Source organism: Branchiostoma floridae, chromosome 3 (genome assembly GCF_000003815.2).
Source record: "Branchiostoma floridae strain S238N-H82 chromosome 3, Bfl_VNyyK, whole genome shotgun sequence".
Classification (NCBI taxonomy): Eukaryota; Metazoa; Chordata; class Leptocardii; order Amphioxiformes; family Branchiostomatidae; genus Branchiostoma; species Branchiostoma floridae.
Genome location: NC_049981.1, coordinates 28,761,463 through 28,787,211, shown reverse-complemented (window position 1 = coordinate 28,787,211; position 25,749 = coordinate 28,761,463). Strand labels below are relative to the sequence as shown.

The 25,749-nt window shown below is 40.5% G+C and overlaps 1 protein-coding gene across 1 annotated transcript in view; it reads right to left on the bottom strand.

The window, feature by feature from the left end:
- The window catches only part of LOC118412357 (bone morphogenetic protein receptor type-1B-like), a gene marked incomplete in the record, with an annotated part of 50,651 nt that overhangs the window by 9,971 nt on the left and 14,931 nt on the right, over positions 1-25,749 (bottom strand). Inside the window, 7 exon segments of the mRNA XM_035815177.1 lie at positions 615-719; positions 2,080-2,377; positions 3,049-3,241; positions 3,800-3,941; positions 12,911-13,022; positions 13,504-13,687; positions 14,410-14,534. Coding sequence (XP_035671070.1) covers positions 615-719; positions 2,080-2,377; positions 3,049-3,241; positions 3,800-3,941; positions 12,911-13,022; positions 13,504-13,687; positions 14,410-14,534 — 1,159 coding nt within the window.

The window sequence follows — 25,749 nt, the reverse complement described above, 5'->3', positions numbered from 1 at the left end:
TTACTGCAGGACTGCAAGATGTCAGTAGCTTCAGGAATGGATCTACTATACTATATATACGGTTATACATGTTATAGTTATATGTGTAACTTATGGTTATACATGTTATGATTTAGGCACCATAAGAGAAAGGTATTGAGTGGGACAGACTTACATGTAGATGATACAAGGAAAGATTAGTAACTTTATAAGAAACATTTATTTGTGAGTGGGGTGGAAGGGTAAGACTAAGGTAAGTTTTATTGCTTTCAGAGACAGAAAAGAAAATAATGTACAAATTAGTGTGTACAGAAGAAAATACTCTACATGATTAATCATATGAAAACGTGCCAAATCTACTGTGCTTAATTCTCATTACAGAATTGCTAGTTTTTTTTTTTTGCACTGTTATGTTTTAACTAAGCCTATCTCCTGTTAGGGAGGGTTCTTAGGTCATAGTTCTGGTTCCTGTACCTCCAATACTCCTCCATATTAATCATATGAAAACGTGCCAAATCTACTGTGCTTAATTCTCATTACAGAAATTGCTAGGTTTTTGTTTTGCATTGTTATGTTTTAACTAAGCCTATCTCCTGTTAGGGAGGGTTCTTAGGTCATAGTTCTGGTTCCTGTACCTCCAATACTCCTCCACCCCACTCATGCCGGGGGTCCGAATACTCCAGCCGGAGTGGCCAGAGAGCAGGGAGGGGTCAGCGTCCGGGTTAGAGTGGTCACCATATCTTCCATGGGGTCAACAAAAGTGGTCAAAATTAGAACGCAGGCAAAATAATACTCGAATCAGGCCTTCAAGGGCAAGAAAAAAAAAGGTTACAAACAAAACAGATCATTAAATAAATGCAGCAAAGCTAAATTAAAAGTTTTGCACTATTTTGTGAGAAAGCTTTTTTTCCTGTTGCAGGATACTTTGACAATTTTGTCTGAGCTACATGTAGACTTAGAATTGATTATCACAATCTATACAATATTACACATTTATGGAATGCACTGTCATATTTACAACAGGGCCTGTAACATTGTTGTACTCCATGAAGCAGACCCTACACTGGTCCTCTCCACATGACTTGATGACAAATAAGGACCGTTGGCAGTAACCCGAGTGGAGACCGCCATGATAGATCTACAGATATCACTACTTAATGGGGCAGGTAATGAAATTTCCCACCTCATTCTCAGAGGTCAAAGGACAACGTACCCGAAGGCGAGATACGCCATTTCTTTTACAACCCGACCCATCTCTGGGTTTAGGCAACAAAGCAATAATATAGGAGCCAATCCCAGCTAATGCCTTAACAGTATTGCCTTATATTGGGTTCAGGGCTGATATATAGCAAAAGTCTTCTTTCATGGAAACTTTACAGTTTAACAACAACATGAGCAAGGGATTGAAATAAATCACTTAAAATATCTGCTCACAGACTTTCGTCAAGTGACTGTTGAATCTACAGTATCAGTACCATAAAAATACTTTAGGCAAGTGTCATTAAAGATTGTTTCATCTCAAACTTTTTTAAAGAGGGATAGTTATCCCTCACGTACATCTTTCCTTGAGAAACCATTTGCTATGTCAATCTATCCTAAGCTTCAGTAATGGACCTCAGTCTGATACTCAATGGTGCAGCTAATGTAATTTCTCGCCTTACTCCCCAAAGACAACTAAATTTTCATTAGTACTAAAAACTTGGCTCTTTTTAATGCTAGCTTTTATCTGTGCTCTGTCACTAGAACCTTCCCTGGTGGTAGATAAGGATCGGTCCTCCCCTTTGTTTAATGAAGCAGGTAATTAGATCTTCTGTTCTACTGTTCCATATACACAGGACAAACTCTCCAAGGGGACAGGGATGTTTTTTAGGAGCTGACAAACCTTTTGACTCTCAAATATTTTGGTGGATTTCAAACCATCCACAAGAATGTCAAAAGAACCAAATCCTTAAGCTTGAGAAAAAGTCCATCTGGAGTTCTACAGAAACCAATGAGCTGATTTAACAAACCATAAAACTCATATTTTTTGCAGACATGTCTGCTATAACCAAAATAGCATATCTTTTGACCTCTGACCAGAATTTTGCCTGATGACCCTACCTGATAAATCTGACAGCCAGACCCATATCGGCGATACAGCATGCGCCATTTTTCTTCACAAGGATGTTTTTGGACTTGATGTCCCGGTGGGCGATGGCAGGTTTGCCCTGCGTGCCGAAGATTTCGGTGTGTAGATGCGAGAGGCCGCACGCCGCCGAGTACGCCAGCCGGAGAAGGCCTGCTCGATCTAACGTGTTTCCCCTCAAGTAGTCGTAGAGAGATCCGTTCTCGTGGTAGTCGGTGATAAGATACAGCTGGGTCCATGAGCCTGTACCTTTGATATCAGCTGCAATAAAACCTGAAAAGTATGCGTAATGCACGAGTGAGTCAGCATCTAACTTCAATATATCTCAACCTACATTATTACTCAGCTATGTATCCAATGCTAGATGCTAGCTGAAGTCATCTGATTTGAAACTTCCAGCATAATAATGCTGAAGCTGGCATTCTTTAAAGCAGCTTAACACGTCCAAGTAATGTTCCAAACTTAAGTTTCTCAAAGATTGGTATTGTAATTGTCTTATATCTTGAAATACTGTTAGAAATACGAGTCGCTAGGGCTGTGTACCTAAATACCCGTACCTGTACCGTACCTAAAAAATTGTTTAGGTACAGGTCCGGACCTAAACATCTGTGTACCTGTTCCTGTTCCTAAACAAACTAAATCACTATTAAACACTACTTTTTAAGACTGCTGGACAAGTAAATTCCGAATCAACAATGACAATGGTAATAATCTTGCAATTGAAACTTAAGAAAACTTGCAAAGAAATTGTTTTGAGATTCAAATATGTAATTCCCCATACAAAGATGACAATTTATCACTAGCAAAGACAGTTAGCTACATGTTATACTTGGTTAAACTTTTTTAGGTACAGGTGAGGGTCCGGACCTGTACCTAAACCCGTGTACCTGTACCTGAAATTTGTTTCGATACACAGCCCTACGAGCCACCAAAGCTGCACTCACCTAGAATGTTCTCGTGCCTCATGAGAACAGTCTGGTAGATCTCTGTCTCACGGAACCATGACGCCTCCTCTGTGGTGAAGAAGACTTTGATGGCCACGTACTCGCCTCTCCACTTCCCCTTCCACACCTCCCCGTAACGCCCCTTCCCAATACTGTGGAGCATCTGGATCTGCTTGGCTATGGTGCGCTGGACCTGAGACAGATACAAGTTGGTCAGGTTATACCTAACTATTGTTTTTCGTAGCACCGGCTATGAGACGGGAGAAGCGGTTGTATGGATGCATGGATCGGTCACTTTAAGGAAATAGCCCTTCTATACGTGCTATTGCGTAATCGAGCCAGCGTGGCCGAGAGGTCTACAGGACGGTACCTATCTTCCGTAGATCGTAGGTTCGAAGCCCACTTGCTAAATTTTTTTTTCTTTGTTAGACAAATCTCATGTAGTGTTTTTTTAATAGAAGAAAGACCAATTCAGTAATTCGATGTTTAAAAACTCTTTTTTCGTGTGATTTTGTTTAACATCCAGGCTTTTTCCAAAATACGCACCGGCCAGCTTTTTTCAGAAGCTTTCTTGTTTCTAGAATGCAAGGATGAGCAACTCTTGGAACTCTAAACTCTCTTGGTATCATCATCTTGATGCTCTTGGTATCATTGATTTAAACTACGAGAATCCTCCCTTAGGTCTTAAGATAATATTTTCAGTTGCCTTTCTTTTTTGATATGAAAACTGCTTGGAGAAAACCCTACACACCAGGAGGGGAAGACCAGAGCCACTGCCAGAGCTCTGCGACTGCTCTATCAAATCCTTCAATGTGTCGCCTGGTGGGATGAAGGTTTCGTCATGGTCTCCGACTTCCATGTCGTACCGCGTGCCGAGCTCACGCTTCTTGTATCTGTAGGCAAAATGATTTGTCATTAATTGGGTGTGAGTATTCTCAGCATACATGAAATCCAGGTCCATTTTTCATTATGATTCTGTTATCACGTATTCAACATACTATCTCAGGATTCTTTTAACCACATTGCAACTTCCGTCCTTCCCACTCACATCATTTTCTTGTTTTCTGTAAATGTTACTTGTTTTATGTGTTTTAACTGAATATACTCAAATTTATCACAACCTTTCTGACAAAATATTAAAGAAAATTAAAAAGCAACATTTTCTTGAAACCTACTTCTCACGTATTTTATTATTCTCACTTTACTCTGTAACAATAATGTAATTTGTATGATTCCATGTTAATAACTGTTTTCTCACATCATACACATCCATAAAAAGTTAAGTTAAAGTTTGCCCATGCATCTACAGACGCGTAGGGTGGCGCCCATCTCCACTTCGAAGCCCTTGGGCCACACATGTGCAAGCCACTACAGCAGGGGGCTGGTCCACTGGTAGTTATGTGTGTTTAACTTCCATACTCTTCCTCTTAAGTGCTGAGTGCTAAGCAGAGAAAGCAGCATGTACCATTTTTAGAGTCTTTGGTATGACTCGGCCGGGGATCGAACTCACGACCTACCGAATACAAGGCGAACACTCTACCCACTAGGCCATTGCACCGGTTATACACATCCATACCTCCTGGAAATATCTGGAGTCATACAAGCAGCCTTGAGAGGCCAACTTCAAAGTATCTGAGAAGCGACTTCATAAATTCAGGACCTTCCAGGGAAGTTTTACCCAAAATCAATAACTCTCAGTTTCTCTTTTCTTCGGACGGGTACAAATTGTTGAAACTTGCATTTGAAGCCAGGCCTGGGGTGGAAATGCATTTCATGTTCCCATACAACTATTCTTCACACGACACTGAGAGATCTCCAGCATGAGTATTGCCCAGAGCAGAGAAGAGGCAGGGAATGTGGGTCATAGGGCCACATGACCGATTACCACACGCACAATATCTTGACTTGATGTATGCGCTGCTACTGATGTAGCCTATCCATTATTCTACAGGACTTGCATGCCTACTCCATTTGTCTTCCTCTGCATGAAAGTGTGCGTGCGCTACCGTGCCATGATATTCACTTCTCCTACTAAATAACTAACGGCAACAATAACGTTAATGACTTGGCGGCCACCCTCATTCCTGCGATAGACTCTGGTAGTGCTGAATACGCAAGTGACCCCTGGCCCTCTCATTGTGTCCGCCCGTCTGCGGGATACAGATAATGCTTTACCATTAGTTGCAGTCAGGTCCAATAGATGCCACATTGAAGAGCATATGCTATCTGAAACGCCCAGCCACTCAGGGCTCTCGGCTATCAGCTATACCAACATTCTTCATGGCCACTTTTCGTGGTGGTATTAGCACTTGTTGACATCTAAAACGCGACTTCGTAAATTCTTCTGAAAAATGTGCGGTAAGAGTTTCTTAACATCCTCTTTAGAGTTTCCGTTCAATAGCACAAGTTTGACATGAAGACTCATACATCATACAGACTACCATGACACTTAACCCTCAAAATTGTTCAACTTTAGAGTAAGTTATGTGGTGAACGTGCCACATTGGAAGGATTCTGCAAGTACCACACAATGAAATTATCTTCCTGCTCTGTATTCTGATGTTGGCATTCTGCCTGTGTGGTATGTTGATCTACTGTTATGTGTGCCAAGCTGAAGATATAAACTGCCGATCAGATTGGATGATATACCTGTACAAAGTTTCAGATGAGATCATCTTTAAAATGATCCCTAGGCTGGTACAGAAATCGTCTGCTAAGGTGTTTCCAATTGTGAAATAACGGTAGTTTGTCTTTGTCTCACCTCTTAATGTTCAGTGACTTATCAAGTGAGGCAATATCCCTAAAGACTGAAAGATTGTGCTAAATGATGATTGCCGGGGAAACCTTCAGGGGAGGGAGCTGCAAGTTGTGTGAAAGTCATTTAGAAGCCCACTGGTTACAGTTTGTCTGTGTCACAACTACCTAAGGTGAGTTATCCAGGACAGCTACAGTGTCCCATTGGAAATTACAGAAGAGTGCTGTAAAAGGAAGCCAGACTGGAGACCTTCTGGCACTAATACAGCAGGCCCATGAGTCCTATTATGGTGGATCTGAGTGTTAGCCCTCTGTCCATGGCCTGGGGCACTGCAAGGCAGTCAGTCAATCAAGAAAGTTTCTCTGAGGCATAGAGAGAGGAAAGGGTCCACTGCTTAAAAGGGTACCCCAAGGAAGGGTTCAATCATGTTAATGTATAAAGTGTTGCAAATAAAGCTTTGGCTTGATTTGATTAATGACTGGTAAGACCACATTTTTGCTGTATATTCTTTTTATTCTGTTACTCCTGTCTATCTGATAGACTACATGTGCCGGACCTTCAACTGTTAGTTAATACATATAAAATCAAGCTGCATAATCTAGTGTTATATCAAAGAATCAAAACATAATGGTGAAAGACTGAAGCAATATCTCTCAAAGCAGAAAACTTGCCAATGGAAAATTGATTCACTTAGCATTTATGAAACCTCAGACTATAATGCACGATAAATGATGCATTTTCCATAGTTCATATGTGCATCTTTTTAATTGGTCCTCGTGGAATGTATAAAGGCATCTCGAGTCTCTTAATACCAAGACTGTTTGCATGCCTGTCAGTAATGAAGCCTTCAGAGACCAAGGGACAATTGAAGCAGCTTATCATGCCAATTTCTGTACTGAAGATGGTCCCACAATCTTATCCCTAAAGAAAGCCAGAGTGAAAAAGATGTCTAGAACTACATTACCTTTTCTCCACCTGAATAATTACTTAGGGGGTGGAGATATTCAAAGTTGATTTGCCACAAAGTGCAAGCTTTCTGTAAAGAAAAGCTGTCCATTGAACAAATGCCTCTGTGGCCCTACCTTTTAGGCTTTAACGTTTAAGTGTTGTGTAGATTTTGGCACTCCACATTCCTCAAGTCATTTTACTGTCTGTACCCTGTCTTCATGAGCCTCTCAGCACTTAAACACACCCACAGGTAAAAATGCTCAGCACTTAATGTAAGAAAATTTCCATCATTTTCTTAAATGGCCACTTTAAGGGACACAAGGATAGAAGCCTGAGCAGTACAAATGAGGATGGGTACTTGCGGTGAAGGTTTACAAAGCCCCTCTTGAAGGTAAATACATCACTCAGGGGTTAACTAGACATTTGCGATGATGTGGGATGCTACCTGGCAATCCTGATGGTGCAAATTTCTGAAAGCGTTTCTAGAGGGAAGATACCGTGCAACTTTTAAGCAGACTCTCTTTCAGAGGAGGGGATTTCATTCTGATACTGAACATTTGTCACTGTACAAAGTATGAAAAAGTAGGTGGGCAAGGGAATTTTGCAGAGATGGCAAAACATATATGCATGGATTTGATAGTATCAAACTTTGGTTATCTATTCATTTTACTTGCTTGCAAATGTACAAAGACTAACAAATAGCACCTTCAGCACTCTCTGAGTAGCTTTGTAGGCCAGAATATACAACATTGACAGTTAAAATCATTACCTCAAAATCACCTAATGCATCAACATGTTCATTTATCTGCAGTTCTATAGATGAGCCATGATTCAATATCCCCCTGATAGCTTGGGAAGAATACCAACACTGCAGCAAAGGACTTGAAAGGGCTGAATAGGTTCTGGGATGTGATGACTACATGTTTTGTACCGCAGTATTTCATACATGTACTTTGAAACGAGAAGATTTATACACAGTTCTTGTGCATACAAGGTTATCATGCCATCATTTCCCATTTATAAGCAATCAAAGTCTGAATATTCATCTTCATATATCAATCTCTTTTCATCTTGTATTTTCTGTAATACCTGCAAAAGGAGGCAGGAATAGGAATGGACAAATCAATTCAATCTTAACTATTCATCATATTTTTTTGACCCACAAGACTTCATGCTATGCTTGCAGGAGCTTTTTGTTATCTTCATCCAAGTTTTAGGATTGAGACTTCCGAAGTTGCCAACTAATATCAGCAAATTAAGGTGTTTCGAGGTTTTAAGACACATTCCCACTTCCTCCACTGTATCTGAATGCCAAGTGTATATCACTAGAGGCATTAGCCCATGGTTAGACAAGTTTTTAAAAATCCACTTGTCCTATCGGGCAAGTACTTAAAAAATTTACTTGCCCGAACCAACTTTTCACTTGCCCGAAATGTAAGAACATTTTTCTATGTGTTAAATCACTTCCATCGAATCTAATAAACTCCAATATCAGCAATGCTGCCTGAGAGTCTGTGTAATGTACTAGTTACAAATCTAATAAACATACCCCTGGTTAGCAAAGCCCCAATTTTAAGAAAAATGTACCATCCAAAATAAGAACTTGGGGACAAAAGAGTACTTGTCCGATCGGACAACTAAAGTAGCTCATGCACTTGTCCGATCAGCATTTTCACTTGCCCAGGACAATCGGGCTAATGGACTTGTTTATCCCTGATTAGCCCTAATGTTAGTAAGAACCAAGGTTACCAGCGTTACAAATTACAGACACACAACCGTGCAGATTACTTGTGCGGAAGGCATCAAGCTACACAGACTTCTCCGATTATCTCACAACTCACACGGAGACCAAATGAACACAGATGCAACTGACATTTCCGCGGTGGCAGGATCTGGCGACTCCCCTATTACTAAATATCACGCCCTGACCTGTCCCTGGGAAGGCGCTATGCCGGAAATGTCAGCGTGTGCCATTACGCCGGACCAATCGTGTTGAACCGACCAACATCTGCTGGAAAATGCAAGGCACGAGAAAGGAATATTTTTTTGGCGATGTGGAATGTTTTGCTGAAAGAGCGATGAAAAAATTTTTTTCTCTGTTCATTTCTTCTTATCATATTTTTCACGGCTTCATTTTCAATACTCTTCTTCTCTTCACTAACTCTAGAAGGTGTCAGGCATGAAATTTAGCTTGTGTGTCAGCCAGTGTTCACTATCAACAGTCTTGTTGCAAAGTGAGTACAGGCTCTTAGCAAAGCATCATTGTCTAGTAATGATTGGGACTTCATTTCTCTGGCATAAAAAGGGAGCCCCATCTTCTGTGTTTAATAGGAATATCGTGACGAATTATTCTGTCAGGGATGATGAATGAACAGCCCTACTCTGGCCACGGCCATTAATATACAGTCCAACCTGCCCGAGAGACCACCTCTTCTCAGCGACCACCTGGCCATTTCGACCGCTTTTTCTCGGTCCCGATTTATTTTCCCATTGACGTAAGCGACCTTTTCTCAACGACCACCTGGCCAACGCGACTGCGACCGGCCCAAATTGGGACCTATAACGACCGCATCATTTTCAAGATTGAGGTTTTCATCGATTTTTGATGATAATTAGCGCGATTTTGTGCCGAAATCGGCCAGTTTGCGTCGGATTTTGGGGTTAGATTTACAGTTTACAGTGTGCGTGTTGTATTTGACATTAAAGACCTCGCTTCTTTGCGTGCGTGCAGTGTGCTTGCTATTTGCCATTAAACACAACGGCAACCATTTATACTTTGCATGTTTTGAGTCGATACTCTTCTCAACAACCACCTGTCCAAATCGACCGCTTTTTTCCGGTCCCCCGGGTGGTCATCTTGGGCAGGTTTGACTGTAGTTTCTGTCACCACAGCCAAATTCAGGCACAGGCTTCAACAATTCTGTGCACGGACACGTGAAACTTAATGCTGATGGAGGCCACAAAAATATGCTATTTATAGGTAAGGCTGCACAAACATAATTGCAATGAACACATTATAACTAATAAATCAAATCAAATAACGCATGTTTTTTTGTTGTTGAGATTCAGGGTAGGAATTAAGATATACTCTACCATTTTGCATTTTTATTATCTGAATGTTTATAAAACCACCAGGTTTTGCAATGCAGATTCAAGTTTTGGTCTACCATCCCTCTTTATCTACTTTCTTATATTGCAATTTTGCACAATTTATATGTTTACAGCCATAAAGTTTGTAGCCATTGAATGAGATTGAAATCAATTGTAAAGAGAGCCGAGAATGTCTTCTCATGATATAGAAAGAAATGTATCTTCATCTGAAAGTCTTGACAGCAAAAGATCCTTCTTAGTTAAGTTCTTAGCCAGTCATCTGTTACCTCATTAGACAATAATGAGGATATGTCTTCCTTTATCGCAGCTTGTTAGATATTAGAAACAGACACTCAGATTCATCATACATTATTATACCAATAACTGTTTCCTCCCAGGACTGCCTGGTAGTTAATGTGTTGTAATCTGAAGATGAAGAATGTTACACCAACCCCATGTGCATCGTTCTCCAGCTAATGAGAAAGCTCTCCTTGAAATTAAGACATTTATCTAATTCACCTGGGGGAAGTTTGTAGTCCTTGCTCTTTGTGTGATCTCTGTAGGCTCTCAAACAGACATCATGACAAATGCACAGAAGTTGTGTTCAGATTAAATCTCTTCTTCTCCCCATGGTGTCCCACAGGAGACTGCACTCTCAAGTAATTATATATGTCCTACGAAAAGCGTGACACCTTTCACGTTGACGAATGAACACCGCTTCTACCCCCTACCCTATCTCGCTCAGCGAACCACTTTCTCTTGAAAAAATCGTCCATGTGAAACGTTTAGCTCAGGCTGGGAGCAATTTTCATCTAACCTTGCTGGTTGACGAATGTGCATCTCATCCAGTTTGGTGCATTTTGCGCCAATTTTGATCAGAGCAAATCATGCAGGTGCTTTATCTGTGACAGCACACGCTTCCACTCTTCCCTCAAACCACAGATTTGGTTTCCAGAGTTCTGCGGAAAATCGTTTGTTATCTTGAAAGTGACAAATGCATCTTCCTGGCTGCCTAATATTTTCTCTTTCTTAACGGCGCTGGTTTACCCAGGTTCTCATCTGGTAGAATGAAATGGTATCAAGTTGTCAGGTATGATGGATCAGTGTTACCCCACCCTCCCGCAACCTTCACAAGCTGTTTACCCCACGCATACAGAAAACTCCCGCTCCTTTCCTCTGCTAATGCTCTTGAACATGTGGGACCCAGGAACTTTAAACATGGGCATTCTGCACATCTTGCAAGGGCTGAACTTCAGAGCATTTATAACGTGTGTTTGCCTCAAAGGGAAACAGGACGGTTTTCACATCGCAAACCCCATGAGAGCCATTTACCATCCTGGAGAGAGTGGATCACAGATCAAAGTAACCCTCCGATTCTGTCTGCCTTTCATTTCAATTTCATCCCGCATAAATCATAAGAGTTTCTCCTGTCCAATTTTCATTGAGTTTCATAGGAAAATTACCTGAGGTCTACCTCAGTGATTTCATTTTGTTGTGATTTGTGATAAAATGCTTATATAAAAAGAAAAAAAGAAAGACATATCACTGCAATTGAATTGAAGCATATCCAACATTCTGAGCTATTAACAGATGGGAATTATTGATATATTCAAAGGGAAACATATCAAATGTCTAGTCACTGTTGGGCGATATCTTATCTTTTATTCTCCAACAGAATTTTGATTTACCCATACTCAGATTACCCCATACCTGACACCACTAGCCCCATTATGAGCAAACTTTGCATTTGTCACCATGCCAGGTACAGGCCTGTCTGTCTCCACACCGCCCCAACGCCATGTGTTAGTAGTACCAGTACTTTTCACAACCCATGAAGAAGAATGTATGTTCATTGCACAAGTCGACTCGCACATGTTGACATGTAGTTGCGCTGCCACATCTCAAGCCGAAGCCGACTCCGAAAACAATTGAACCCGACCTGGTACCCAGACACCGTACATTCACTGCCACAACCCCTTCCGTCACACGCATGCAAGAATCAGTATAGCATCGTACACATGTCAATATCGATCCCTGTGCTCTTGAGAGTTTCTCTTTCTACTCCTTTGTGTCCACACTGAACACATTTGTCAGCATAAAGCTTTCCATCTGCCACAAGGAAGTGGCACTACAAAATAACACCCCAGATAACAGTCACATTGACTTAATGTTTACTATTGTAACAATCCAGCTTTGATATTTTCCTTTCATTTGAAGCCAGACATTTGTCAGCTACAATGTTTCACTTTGCCGGTGCAATGGCCTAGTGGGTAGAGTGTTCGCCTTGCATTCGGAAGGTCGTGAGTTCGATCCCGGCCAAGTCATACCAAAGACTATAAAAATGGTACATGCTGCTTTCTCTGCTTAGCACTCAGCATTCCGGAAAGAGTATGGAAGTTGAACACACACCACTACCAGTGGACTAGCCCCCTGCTGTAGTGATTACATTGTGTGTGGCCCAGGGCTAATGAAACAGAGATGGTCACCGCCCTATGCGCCAGAGATGGGCACCGCCCTTGGCGCGGGAAGGGTTTAACTTAACTAAACTTTTAAATGTTTCACTTTGGATTCAAAAGGAGAAGCATTGTAACCTCACACCCCTTAAGCTCTGACAGGCTCTCTGATAAGTTAATAGTCAAAGCAGAGCAAGCTAACCAACTGTACTTTCAGTTTGTTGATTTGAGATATTTCTGCACACCATACTAATACAGACATCGAAGGTTTTAGCTGGCCATGGATTTGACTTTAAAATATCGCTCAGTCACAGGTAATTTTTTCACAAAACTATAGCTCTTCTCTTACATTCACATTTTTTTTCCACTTTCTTTTAGATATTTTTCATCCAACCAGCTGTCTCTCAATCCATCACTCAAATTCCTTTATTACCAGTCATCCATCCATCCATCCATCCATCCATCCATCCATCCATCCATCCATCCATCCATCCATCCATCCATCCATCCATCCATCCATCCAATTTCAAACCTATTTTCAAACAATTGCTTTTTATTTTTAGATATTTCTGTCTTGTTTGAGTCCCCTGTCCCTCTCCCATTGCTCTAAACTCACCTGAAGTAGACAAACGCTATGGTGAGCATCAGCACAGTGGTGCACACAGTCACACTGATCACCAGTGTGATGTGGTGAATGCTGGGGTCGTAGTAAGCATTTGGTGGAAGACCTATGGCCAGAAACAACAGATCATGTTATTCCAAGTACCAATTTGTCTTAAAAGGAAAGATGCTACATCGCATAATTTACGAATAAATATTTGTTAGTGAATGTTGCACTTGAATTCTGTTTCATTGTTACTGTTCATGACCTCTCGGCCTGTATTTCTGCTGACTTGCTTTGTACTCCCTCGGAAATCAGCCAAATCCACAACCCATATGATATACTGTAAATGCAGAAATGTTCGCGGTGGATTAATGTTCGCGGTTTTCGCGGTGACCACTTCACCGCGAATTTAAAACCACCGCGAACATTTTTCTATCATGACATTACATTGCAGTCTATGGTGTTACCGCGAATTTAAATCCACCGCGAATAGTCATTTTTCCTGCTACCGCGAAATTAAATCCCCGTGAACTTAAATACATTTACAGTATATTGAAGATAGATCAATAAAGCTGATTCCTCCTGTAACAACAGACCCTTCTTACCTGGTGTATCGTTGGCGGAAGGAGGGAGGGTTGCGTTGAGCTGCAGGTTGCACATGTCGCTGTCCATGCAGCACTGGATGGAGCGGGGGATGCTGTGGACCTGGGCCTTACACTGAAGCAGAGTCCCCTCCGGCCCGATACAGCCGTGGGACACGATCTCACCCCCAGCAAGGTCCGACTCAACCTGTGCAACAACAAGAAAACGGAAAGATCGTCAGAATGCGACTCAGAAGGACTAGAGATGTAAGAGAAGTTTGCAGAGGCTGACAAAGGATAATGGTTAACAACATACTGTAAATGCATTTAAGTTCGCGGAGATTTAATTTCGCGGTAGCGGGAAAATGAACTTTTCGCGGTGGATTTAATTTTGCAGTAGCACCATGCACTGTAGTCTCTTACTGCCATGGAAAAATGTTCGCGGTGGTTTTCAATTCGTGGTGAACCACGAACATTAAACCACCGCGAAAGTTTCTGCATTTACAGTAATATCTATCACAGGTATTGTACAGTTTTGTTATCTAACTCTAGTAGGACCACTGTCCAGCTTTTTGTCCAAGTAAAAAAACCAAGCTGCGGTGGTTTGGGCAAGTGTCCAGACTGCCACCATGACTGCCAGGTGGAGAGCCTTTGTGGACAGACAGACTGCCCCTGCAGCTATGGCTACTAGCCAGCCACTGGGCTGAGTAAGATCAAGTGATGACAGAAAATGAGAGCATCTGCTATTAAAAGCCATTTGGATTAAGCATATTAATCAAGCTCTCAATCACAACTTTTCAATAAATTCATGATGCATCAGCATTTTACATTGTGAATTTTGTGCTGACAAAAATTTGGGGTAAGTCACGATCAATTTAGTGTTGGTCAGTTGAAGTTTAGTTTATCCATAATAGTATATGATATGTTCACCTGCATGAAGCAGCGACCATTCGGTTTTGTGATGCATGTGCCGTTCTCCTGGTTCTCGGGGCAGTGCTTGGAACAGTAGCACTTGATACTGCGTCCTTCCGTGGTGGTCATTGTTTCCTCGGCTGCTGTAACAACAAGAAACAAGAAATGTGTAAGTCATCATCTATAACACAAACAGGAGCCTAATAGCTACCTTTCCACGGGTTTCCCCCCAAATTATACTATATCATAACGTAGACGCTGAGTAATACTAAATTGCAATGAAAATTTGCATGAAATAACAACATTCAGATACTAGGGAAGAAACACCCTACAGTTTAAAAGCAGTAAGGTGACGCAGCGTCGTTATTTCGTCTTGTGAGAACCTCTGAAAAGTCAAACTTTACCATTGACAAATACATGTATGTCATTTTTTATATCATATTTGAATTTCTTTCATTAATGAAGACATGGTTTACTACAGGAGCATAGATTTTAGATCATTAACGGCCAAAGCAAATTCCCACCTCGTTATGGATTTCTAAATTTATACGTGGTCGTAAATACCGGAAAACGTGTGTAAGCTATGGGTCGTAAACGGGCCTACACCTGTGACATATGTTAAGTGTAGCCATAAACATGCCAGGTACTGTGATACCTGAGTGTACATGCCGGGAACGGCATCCTGCTTGTTTTACGACAGGTAATAAAACGTTTCATTTGTGGCTCCTGGCAAAAAACCTGACAGTTACAAAGCTGAACTTCCCCCCTCTGCTCGTATAAAGGCTATAAAACACCATCAAGGGATGCAGGTATCACTGGCGATGGGGGAGATTATAGATATGTGTGAAAAGATCTAAATGGACATTAAATGAGAGTTTGATAGCTTTCAGATCTTACACTTGAGACCAATCATATTTCGTTGTACACAAACACAGGGGTTTTTCTAGAAAAAAATAGTATGAGGGAGCTTGTTCAGCGTGGCGAGGGAGCGGAGCGGTGCGGAAGGGGGGGTTTCCCCCCCTTCCGCTGTGGGGAAGCTTTTGAAAATATGAGGTAAAAATGGGACATTTTGAGGCTACTTCAAGGGGAAAATCATAGCTTTAATGTGTGTTTTTCCTTCCCATGCAAAATTACAAAGCATATTTTGTAGCTAATATAAGATTAACATAATCAAAGATACTGGCGAAACTTGTAAGTTCATTTGGATTGTGCAACACCTTCAAAGGATATTCTTCTTTCACAGTATCAACATTTAGAATTTAATCAGAATGTTTACTCAATATGCACATTTGTTATAAAAAAAATTAGTTTCCAAAGAAAAGTTTCCAAAAATTTATATACAAATCAAGTAAATTTCACTACAGGAAAATGATAAGCTTTGATACTATTTTTTTCTGTTATATTTATAGCTATAGCTACATGTTGCCACAAGAATTGATTACAACATTCACATTGTCATGGCTATCATAAGCACCCATTTATTATATTTTCACATACTTTTTGCTTTTGGCCTGGAAGCATCATTTACACTACACTTGTATTCTGTACCACTGTGTTAAATGCAGAAAAAAATATTCATTTTGTGGAGCTAAATTGTCATAAACTGTTTTGTTACGATGCCGTGAGAAACTGCAGACCCGTTCTGTTATATTCACAATGTGGCAACTTTGCTACATTCCCCCACTGAATGATCAGTGTGTCACAGGGATATCATGTTTCACATCAAAAGAGTTGTAGCCAGTGTGTGGAGTCAGGTAGGTGGGGCCAGACAGAAGGGGGAGGAGCTAACAACAGCAGGTTGTTGCAAATTCTTGGAAGACTAGGCTATACTGTCTATGGGGGAAAGATTTTATTTACAACATTTTGATGTAACAATTAGTATTGATTAATATGTTTTCAATTACATTTTGTCTAGTAACTTACTCATTTGAATTCAATTTGCAATATGGATTTAAACATTTCCAAGAAAGGATGTTTCATTTACAGTTAATGAAAAGATGTTTTCCCTGTTACTACTCACAATGAACTCTTCCAACCTTCCATGAGAACTTATGAATGAGAACGTGCCATGGTGCTGTGTGCTTTACTCAAAGCCAGAAATTGTTATTTTCGTGGTTGTATTTATATGTTTTGGGATATTTTGAGAGAAATGAAGCTTGTAATAATAAGATACATTATTGGATGTTGTTTTTGTTACATTTTCACTGGAAAAAGGATCATTTTGAAACAGACTGTATGTTGTGTGAATATGGGAAAGTAATGCTACAATGACATAGAACCTACAATCGGTAATTTGAGTAAGGGGGCGCACGCACAAAGTAAGAGGGCGCGGCGCCCCTGTTCCCCGGTTCAGAAAACCCCCTGCAAACATACACATTGAAATAGACAAGGTATCATTTATTTATAAACTGAACTAAGCTGTACATGAACTAAGTGTTCTAAACAATATGGCCATTTCTTGAATCTTCTTCATGTATCTACCTGCTGTTTCCTTCCTTATCATAAAAAGTGTAAAAAAGTCTTTTAACACTTTTACCATTACATTCATGTATAGACTACCTTTAACACATAAAAGGCAAATCTTTTGAAAGTACATGTTAAATATTCATATAGTCTTTGAAAAAAATGAAGGCATGTGTATAAGTTAAAAGAACACTTTAACAAAAAGCCTCTATCGATCATTTGAATGTCCATTTCCCCTACAGTTGTTGGCATCAAGGTGCCAGTTTCTGTCAAACACTGTCAGGAGGTCTAAAATATTAACAACTGTACTTTCAACAATGTAGACTCTTTAAATACTAAATGGGTTCATGTCAATTATATCCTACACAGTCAATATCATACCACTTTCTTTGTATGTATCAGCTTACTTGTCCAAAGAATCAATTCAGACATTTTCAACTTCACCAACTCCACAGGTGCTTTTTCTTGTCTCATGTATATTGATTTTTTTACTGATTCCAACTTCCCAAAAGTCCTAAAAATTCTGACAACTTAGAACATAGTTGTTGACTACACAGGGCAAGTTAAGCCAAAAGTTATTTGCACCAAAAGAACATTACTTGCACAGCCTAAAGTAGTGGACTATTAAATTTTTGGAGTTCTTGTAAGTGATCATGTCAACATTTAGCCAATTCAAGGACTTTTTTCTATGTACTTTTGTCTGACAAATCTTGATCAACTAACCTACTACACATCTATAGCTTTCTACTAGACCTAAATAGTGACTTTTAGTTGTAACCTTTTGCTGAAAGCCAACTTAACTACCATTAATTTTTCCGTCAGCTTCATTATGAACTGCAGACATGCAGATATCAAACATTATGAATAACTATTACAGCCTCGAAAGGTACTTTTCCACAGTTACCAAAATGATTATGATCTTTTAATGCCGGGGAAGTACCTACAAGCCGTCTTTTCAGCGTAAAACCGCATGCCCATCTGTCGTTTTGCAATCGTAAAAATTACCAGACTGTTGGGTAGCGATAAGAGTGTGCGACGATTTGAAGCTTAAAAATGACATTGCAGAACATGTCGGACCTGACTCACAGCACGACACCTCAGGAACAACGATATCGCCTAGCAACAAGCGCGTGATTTTCCTAATCATGTTCCCCCACTCCACATGTGGGCAGTTGTGGGATTACATACTATGAACAATTATCATGATGGAGCATTAGAAACTTAAAACCTTAATCTCAAGATTACAGCTATTATCGTCTGTAGGTACTATAACATTAGCATCTATACGGGCTAAGTGCCAAGATACCAGAGTATACTAGCAGTACATAATGATGTAAAATTGTAAATCCACAATAGATAGGTAAGGATTATAATTAGGTTATCTGTGGAATAATTATGTTTTGAAATGCCTTAGATTAGAAATGAGCCTTAAAGTGTTTAAAAACTTTAAAAGGAAAGCCTAACTAACTAGAGACAAAAAGGTTGCATTTTCTTAGGCTTCTCCGCTGCACCCTCATGTAGTGTATTCAATAACCTGGAAAGTTTGTAATAGTTCTTCTCATGTAACCATGCCAATGTTAACATATGGCCAAGACCTTCAAATAACCCATGAAAAATATGCCCCCCTCCGAATCAACTTCCAAATTCTAATAATCTTGGAAGATTATGAAGAATTGCCTGTGTTGGGAAAATCTCTCCTCCAGCAAAATGTGCAATCATCATTTATCAGATGGCACGGTAATATTAACCCAAACCCCAGAGGGTCAGCGGGACCATAAAACTTGCAGAAGAGACCCTCCAGGGTAGTAAGGCTATAAAACATTAGCATGGAGCTGTAGGGGTAGGGTGTCAGGCATCGATCAGGGCGCGGGGCTGCGCCGAGAATGTTTTAAAGCTTTAAGTCACTCCTGTAGCAGACTGCGATGCTTGCAATATTAACAAAGCAGATCAGATAAATCAGTCGCCTTTCAAACATTAAGTACCTTTTCGACGCATGTGGCTTGCAACAGTGGCAGTACGTTATTAGATTTTCTATGACTATGACTATTCTTTGAAGTATATGCTAGAACAGTACAAAATAGCCCAGGATGAAAATACATGCCTCTTTAAGCAAGCAGCATAGAACAATTGCTCAAAATGACAATAAAGCAATGGAACTGGTACAAAATGGCAAACTGTCAACTTACTTCAATCAATGAAAATTTTGCGTTTGTTGTTTCCTTGTCAACTACATTTTTTGCTTGTTTTACCCAATGCAAATCTTCCTATCCCAAATCGGCTACATATTGAAGTAATATTGAAGTCATTTTCCTGTAATTTTAAGTAAAGCTTCCAGATCTAGTGGCCCATAGAATAATGGCTCCCTCCCCCAGCAATAAAAGCAATATTCATTTGTCACATGTGATCTTTCATAGAAGGAAGTCTCCTGGGTCAGTAGTGTGGTGATCAGGAAGCACAGCTCGTGCAGCCAGGCGTAGGTGGGCCCAAATAGATGTCTACCCCCCGGCGACGACACATTTTCATCAATTGCCGGATCATTTCTATCAGATTTGGTGGAATTTTACGACCCTACCTACATCAGTGGTGAATAATTCAAGTTGGAAAATATCTATACAGACCTGCCGATAAAATTCATCCAGAGGAAAATTACCGTCAGCTCGAATGCTTACCATGCAATTCTAACAAAATCTAAGTAGCACAGTTTCACCACTCTTAATAAAATGAACTGACACCGGACCCTTTAACGTCAGGTTTTTGTCCATTCGGACAGTTTTCCTGTACACACAGCCTTTATAAATAATTCAGGCCGTAGATCCCACACACAACATCACTAATGACACTATGACAGGCAACACACGAGAGAGGGAGTACCCCTTCACGACTCCTCACGTCCCTCCTAAGTGAACATTGAGCTCCAAATCAAACTTTCGCCTGGAAAAGCGTGGAATGACCAATAGTAAGAAATCTCCAACGCTTTCTGACCGAGGGGGCAAAAATTTCCCCAAGGCCCATTTTGTGGAATTGCGCCATTTGATTTTACGACTCACGGTCCGCGATTACAGAAAAAAAGGGCACTACCTCGGGTCCTGCTAAACTGTGCTGGCCAAAAATCATATCCGACATGTTATGAGGGAAATTTGGTTTGGATGGCAGCGTTATCTCTGTTTAACACTCCCTCTGCAGTGACACAAAATAACAGCGTTTTTGACCCCATGCCCGTGACGGCGTGAGACAATGAAGGGGTGAGGAGTTTGGAGTCGTGTGTGTCGAGGCTAGTCAATAATTCAGGATGCTGCCACGCTGCGCTCCATCCCCCACTGGGGCTGCCACAATTCTACTCAATTACTCGGCGCAATCTCATGTAACGCACACGTATAGGAATGCACAACAACTTCACTGTGTTATGTTTGCCAAGAACAAGACACAAAATTTTCAACAAAGTCAGGAACTAATTTATATTGTAATGAAACAGTTGTAATACAATGTACAACTACGTTGAGGGGATTCTAGACTAGTAGATACACCATATAGTTCTGTAAAATATCAGTCTTTAAAAAAAAAAGAGATTTGCATCTGCTTCTTCTAACATCTCAGGTGTTTATCTCACATGAATGAAATTATCTATTCCACAAAATAAACTACAATGATTGCTTTCTGACTAATTTTGTCACAAGGCTATCTACTGAAACATACCCAACCAAAATCCTAGCAGACAGCTCTCAATGAAAAAGTCTAGAGCAGCTGTCAATTGCAAGCTTGCTGATTTTTGACATGTATCAGATTCGGAATATCAACTTGAAGTGAAATGGCTTTGCAAAGAAGTTATACTATGGACGAGGCAGCTCATAATGTAAATACAAGAAAGAAATAAGATTTTGATAATTATACTTCAAGTGTGCTTGAATTTGAGATATCAAAAAGTGTTAAATACAACAATTGGCTGAAATTACACTATTGCATGATGCCTGAAAGTACTTCTCCAGACTAAAAAAAGTTAACATAATAATAAAGAACGGTACTTTTTAGGTGTTATGAAGTCAGTTCCTGTGCTTACCCCTATGCCGTCCCCGTCCCCAGTGCCTGGGTCTCAGGTGGAATCGGAAGCGGGCGTTACAGCACGCTGCGACCAACAGGACCACAGCCAGCTGCAAGGCAGCGGTCCGAAACGGTGGACAGCCCATACCCGCTTCAACACCTACACACACAGTCTCCAGCTAACTGTGCTCCATACATGCTTCTCTAGTAGTACCTGCTCTCTCTCCTTCATCCGTACCTACATAACCACCTACTTCATTAGCATATGCTTCCCGCACTGCCATTGGCTGATGGTTGCTATAGCAACTTAAAAATATCATGCACCAGGAATGATACATGATATGACAAGCTGATGCGAGGCACGTTGAAGATACCTCTCTGTAGCATGTCACGTTCACTGATGAACATACAGAAGATGATGGCTCTGGCTGTCTCTGTCTACGTTATAGAGGGTTGGGTCTGTCTAGAGGTACGGGTGATGGGTGGCAGTAAAGTGAACTGTACTTGGCTATTGTCTTATCCCGTCTGGTATCACTCCTGACCACTTTGTATGTTATAAAGCTTAAGTGGATGACGGATGAATGATCCCTCGTGCTCCTATTTCTATTGATTTTTTTGTCCTGGTCGTTTTTCTTCCTGCCTGCCGGCGATATCAGACAATGTTGAAGGGGCATGGGAGGGTCAGGGACGAACAGCGGACATTCGTACCTGTCCTATCCAATATCAGTTTCATGTCAACACCATCCAATCAGAACAGACAAAACAACAAGCCAGATATTACAGTAGAAAGCAAATGCAGAAGATTAAGTTGTCAATTCTTCCGTCGTTCCACTGTGATACAGATGAAGAACATCATAGACATTGCTGTGACTGCCTTATGTTATTGATTTTTTTTACTCCGGCCCATTTTCCAGAGATAGAATATAGACTGTCATGGTGACCTTGTAATTCAGAGGGGAGGGTGCAAGGAGGTTGGAACAACCATCTGTTCAAACAGGGGGAGGCGTTCACCGGAGGGAACACCTTGCTTAAGCTGTACAGTAAGCTAATTAAATCAAAGGGGTGCAATATAAGAGCAAATTACATTTCTTAGGATCATCATAACCTGTAACAACACCACTGGATACAGATGATATTCAACTTGAAGGTGGGCTTCTAACTGTCTTTAGGAGCTGCCGAAAAGCCTTTATCATATTTACTATTTTTCATCCACTCCAAGATTCAATCTCAGAACAAGACCAATTGCCACTTTCGCCAAATGCAGAATGCTATGCACTACTTAAAGTTTTTGACTTTTTGAATATCTATAGGAAACCTTTATGAAGTTCCAATTTTTCTGACATTTACACCTACTGCCTTGCCTCTATTATGACACTCAAAAGTGCCACATAAACGGACATGGCACCTCCGCAGGGATTTGGTACATGTTCCGGCATGTTTAATACATCATATCTTTATGTCCAATCGTATCCCATAACCAGGGTTATGTGGGTTTTCCTACAGGAAGTAGTAACGTTTATGTCAGGTTAATGCGTTTTGGTATGGGTCAGCCCGTAAAACAGTACACTGGCTCTGAACAAAGCATGACTTCACACCGAATTCTGCACAATAACGGCCAATAACATGATTAGTTGGTCTCAGCGCGCAGCACCGTGTGAGCTACGGCCGCAATTCTGTCGCGCCCGGTGCCAGCAGGTGCGAGATATGCCATTGTTATAGCAGTGCGAGGAATTTACTGCTGCGAAAGAGCAGTAACACTTGGTAAAGCCACACCTGAGCTGTGGATAAGTTGGGATTCTGCGGCTAATAAACCACATCTCGTGTCACCATCCCCGTAAATTCTCACTGGGCAGCGGGATTAACTACGGCTGTACGCTACAGGCAATGTTTTAAGCCTCCACGGACCCACAAAACAGCGTTAAGCCAAGATTAAATACCACTTCCCATTTTTACCACATTGGGAGGCCTCTAACCTCCAAGTGGAAGGATGTAAATTATTCAACTGTGAAGACTCTCAGTACAAATCATTGTATATATTTGGTAGGATCAATTTCTAAGTAAATTTGGCATTCTTAAAAATTTTGCCAATGAAAAATTTATGATTCAGTTGCATTCTTTCAATTAAAGATTCTCAAAAGGTTTTACTTTTAGTTTACATTTTTCTGTCAACAAGAATTCCTTCCCACCTGCAACCCTTTGATAATAGGTATGTTGACGAAAGCACAACGCCATGTAATCCAACAGTCATGGGAGGACAACTCCGTTAAAAGGCACATTGTGCTCTTGAAACCTCTTTTTCCATATGACAGAGCATGAAAGTAGGAGCTTTACACCTCATATGAATAGTTTAAAAACTTTTTTATTCTGATAATGCATTATAGAAGAATTGTTTTCCTTTGAAGAAAAGCTACATTTTCAATCAACATCTTATCATCATCATCATCGCTGTGTTTCAGTGCTTGCATTGAGGCAGGTCATGATTGACTTCCACTGTTGATACCTGCACTCCAACCATGTACAACAAGACTTTCCCTGATGACAAAATTTGCACAGAAAATTTCTGTTGATGAACGTCATGTAGTTTCTGCTGTCACATGACCAAATCAGCAAGCTGGGGTGATATCTCGCAATGCCACATCCTGTTTCGCCATGACCCCCTTCAACCCAAGCACGATCATTCATCTTGATATACAGATCTTTAAGTTTACACGAATGTTTAAACTGGAAACAAAGTGTGAACTTTAAACAGCTTTAGTCACATTGTTCCACAGGTGTGAAAACAAGAAAGATTTCATCATGTACACTGCCAACTCTGTGTAAAGGGAAACAAGCCCACTTGCCATGACCTCCCTCCCTTGAACTTGAACACAATAGCTCTTCAGCCTTCAGGATGAATGCTGATGAACTTGGGTTGACCTCTGGGATCTGATAATTCCTTACTTATCTGATGTTTTGGGGAAGTCACAGCTTGTCATGTGAGATCCATCTAGTCATGATGTTTATCAGAGAAGGCATGCATTATAACCCACACAAGTCCACAGATCCATCACTGACGAAAGACAGCCCAGGGATCGAAATACTTTTTTTTTGCTACATGCGAAATTGCAAGTTGGCAAAAAAATTACATGCAATTTGAAAAATTTACATGCAAGATACAACAGTTCTATACTGCAATGTTCTAGCCAGCATCCATCATTCCGTCCTTTGGTGGAATTTTGCTGCTCAGGATGGATAAGAATTTTGTCCATTCTGTCACTTTTGCGGACAAAAATTGGCGCATGAAAATAATGACAGAACTTGAAATTCTTGAAAGATATCCAGCATGTAAGTTTGCAGCAAAGCCAAATTTGATTATTTGTAACACCTACTGACGACCGGTGACGATCCCTGTCAGACAAACATGGCCATGGCCTCAGTATTTTTACTACAGGCCAGGTATTTTCAACATGCAAGATTGCAAGTTCAGAATATTTTTACATGCAAATCTCAAAAATAACATGCAAATTGCAAGTTAAGTATGTGTATTTCGAACCCTGACAGCGGATACTGTGTGAAACATCTGACCGTTTCCAAAAATCCAGTACGCTTGAGGAGCTGCTTTTGGCCAATTCCATAGATGGTACAAAACAAGGATGTCAACAGTACAAAGGCTTTATGACTCTCAATTTGTAGAACTCAATTTTTAGCCCACTGCTGTCTACCCCTGCATCAGGGACTAGCAGCAGTATAATAGAACAACGGATAGTGAGTGAGTGTAGGTGTTGAAACGTAAACTTAGTGGTGTTGGGCTTTACATAGGATATTTGACTCAAAGCCAAGAGGTTCTAGGTTGGAGTCCTGTGATATGCTCCACATTGTACCATTGGGAAAGGCACTTAACACAAACTTCCTCATTTCACCCAGGTGAAAATGAGTACCTAGCTTCGGATAGGGACGTCCGTCAGATAGGACATGAAGTCCTATGTTTGAAGACAGCCACATCTCAAGCATGTAAAAGAACCCACCGCACTTATAAAAAACTGAAAAAGGGGGTCCTTTCCAGTATGAGTGGATTCATTAATTGCTGATTCTGTCCAGATATGCATCTAGTTCTCTCCAGTACTCTGGACTCTACTGGTGTGTTACACTGTAAGTACAATGTAGGTTTGCTAGGCATGCAATACAAACAAATAGACAAACATCTCATGCAAGAAGATCTAAATGCACGAGGTCAATATCATTATGCTATGAGTTCAAGCGACTTTTATTCATCAGATGATCTAGTGTACTCTACTCTTACATGAAGAAAAGGCTCTCTTTAAATTACTGGACAGACTACGCTATAACCGAGTCAGGACATTATCATCCATATCACGCATCATTTATCCCAGCATCTGACGAAGCACCATCTGTCACAGTAAAAAAATTACCCTTCAATGTTAAATATAGGTCACTAAAAGCCTGCAGGACTTCTCTATCCGTCCCTCCTTGTAAATGATGTGAAGATAGAACCGATTTTATCCCTGCTTTTATTACTGCAGAATAAGAAAAGGCTCTAAGAATTCAATGTTGATATAAACAAGCCCTGTTCATGAATATGAATTTTGAGTTTTGTATACATATACATGATTGGTCTATGGGTTCTTATGCCTGCGTGCACGTGTGATATATGTGAATGCTAATGTTCAAAGAAACATGAAAGTGTTTACTTAAACTGTATACCCATTAACTTGATTTACAAAAAAGCTGCTTTCAAAACAAATTTTGTTCCTTTTGCTGTGAAGTGCAACACTCACATCTATATATTACAAAAATCCAGTATGTACATGACTTTCAGTCAATAATTAATAATAAATAATCAAACATACACTCAAGTATCTC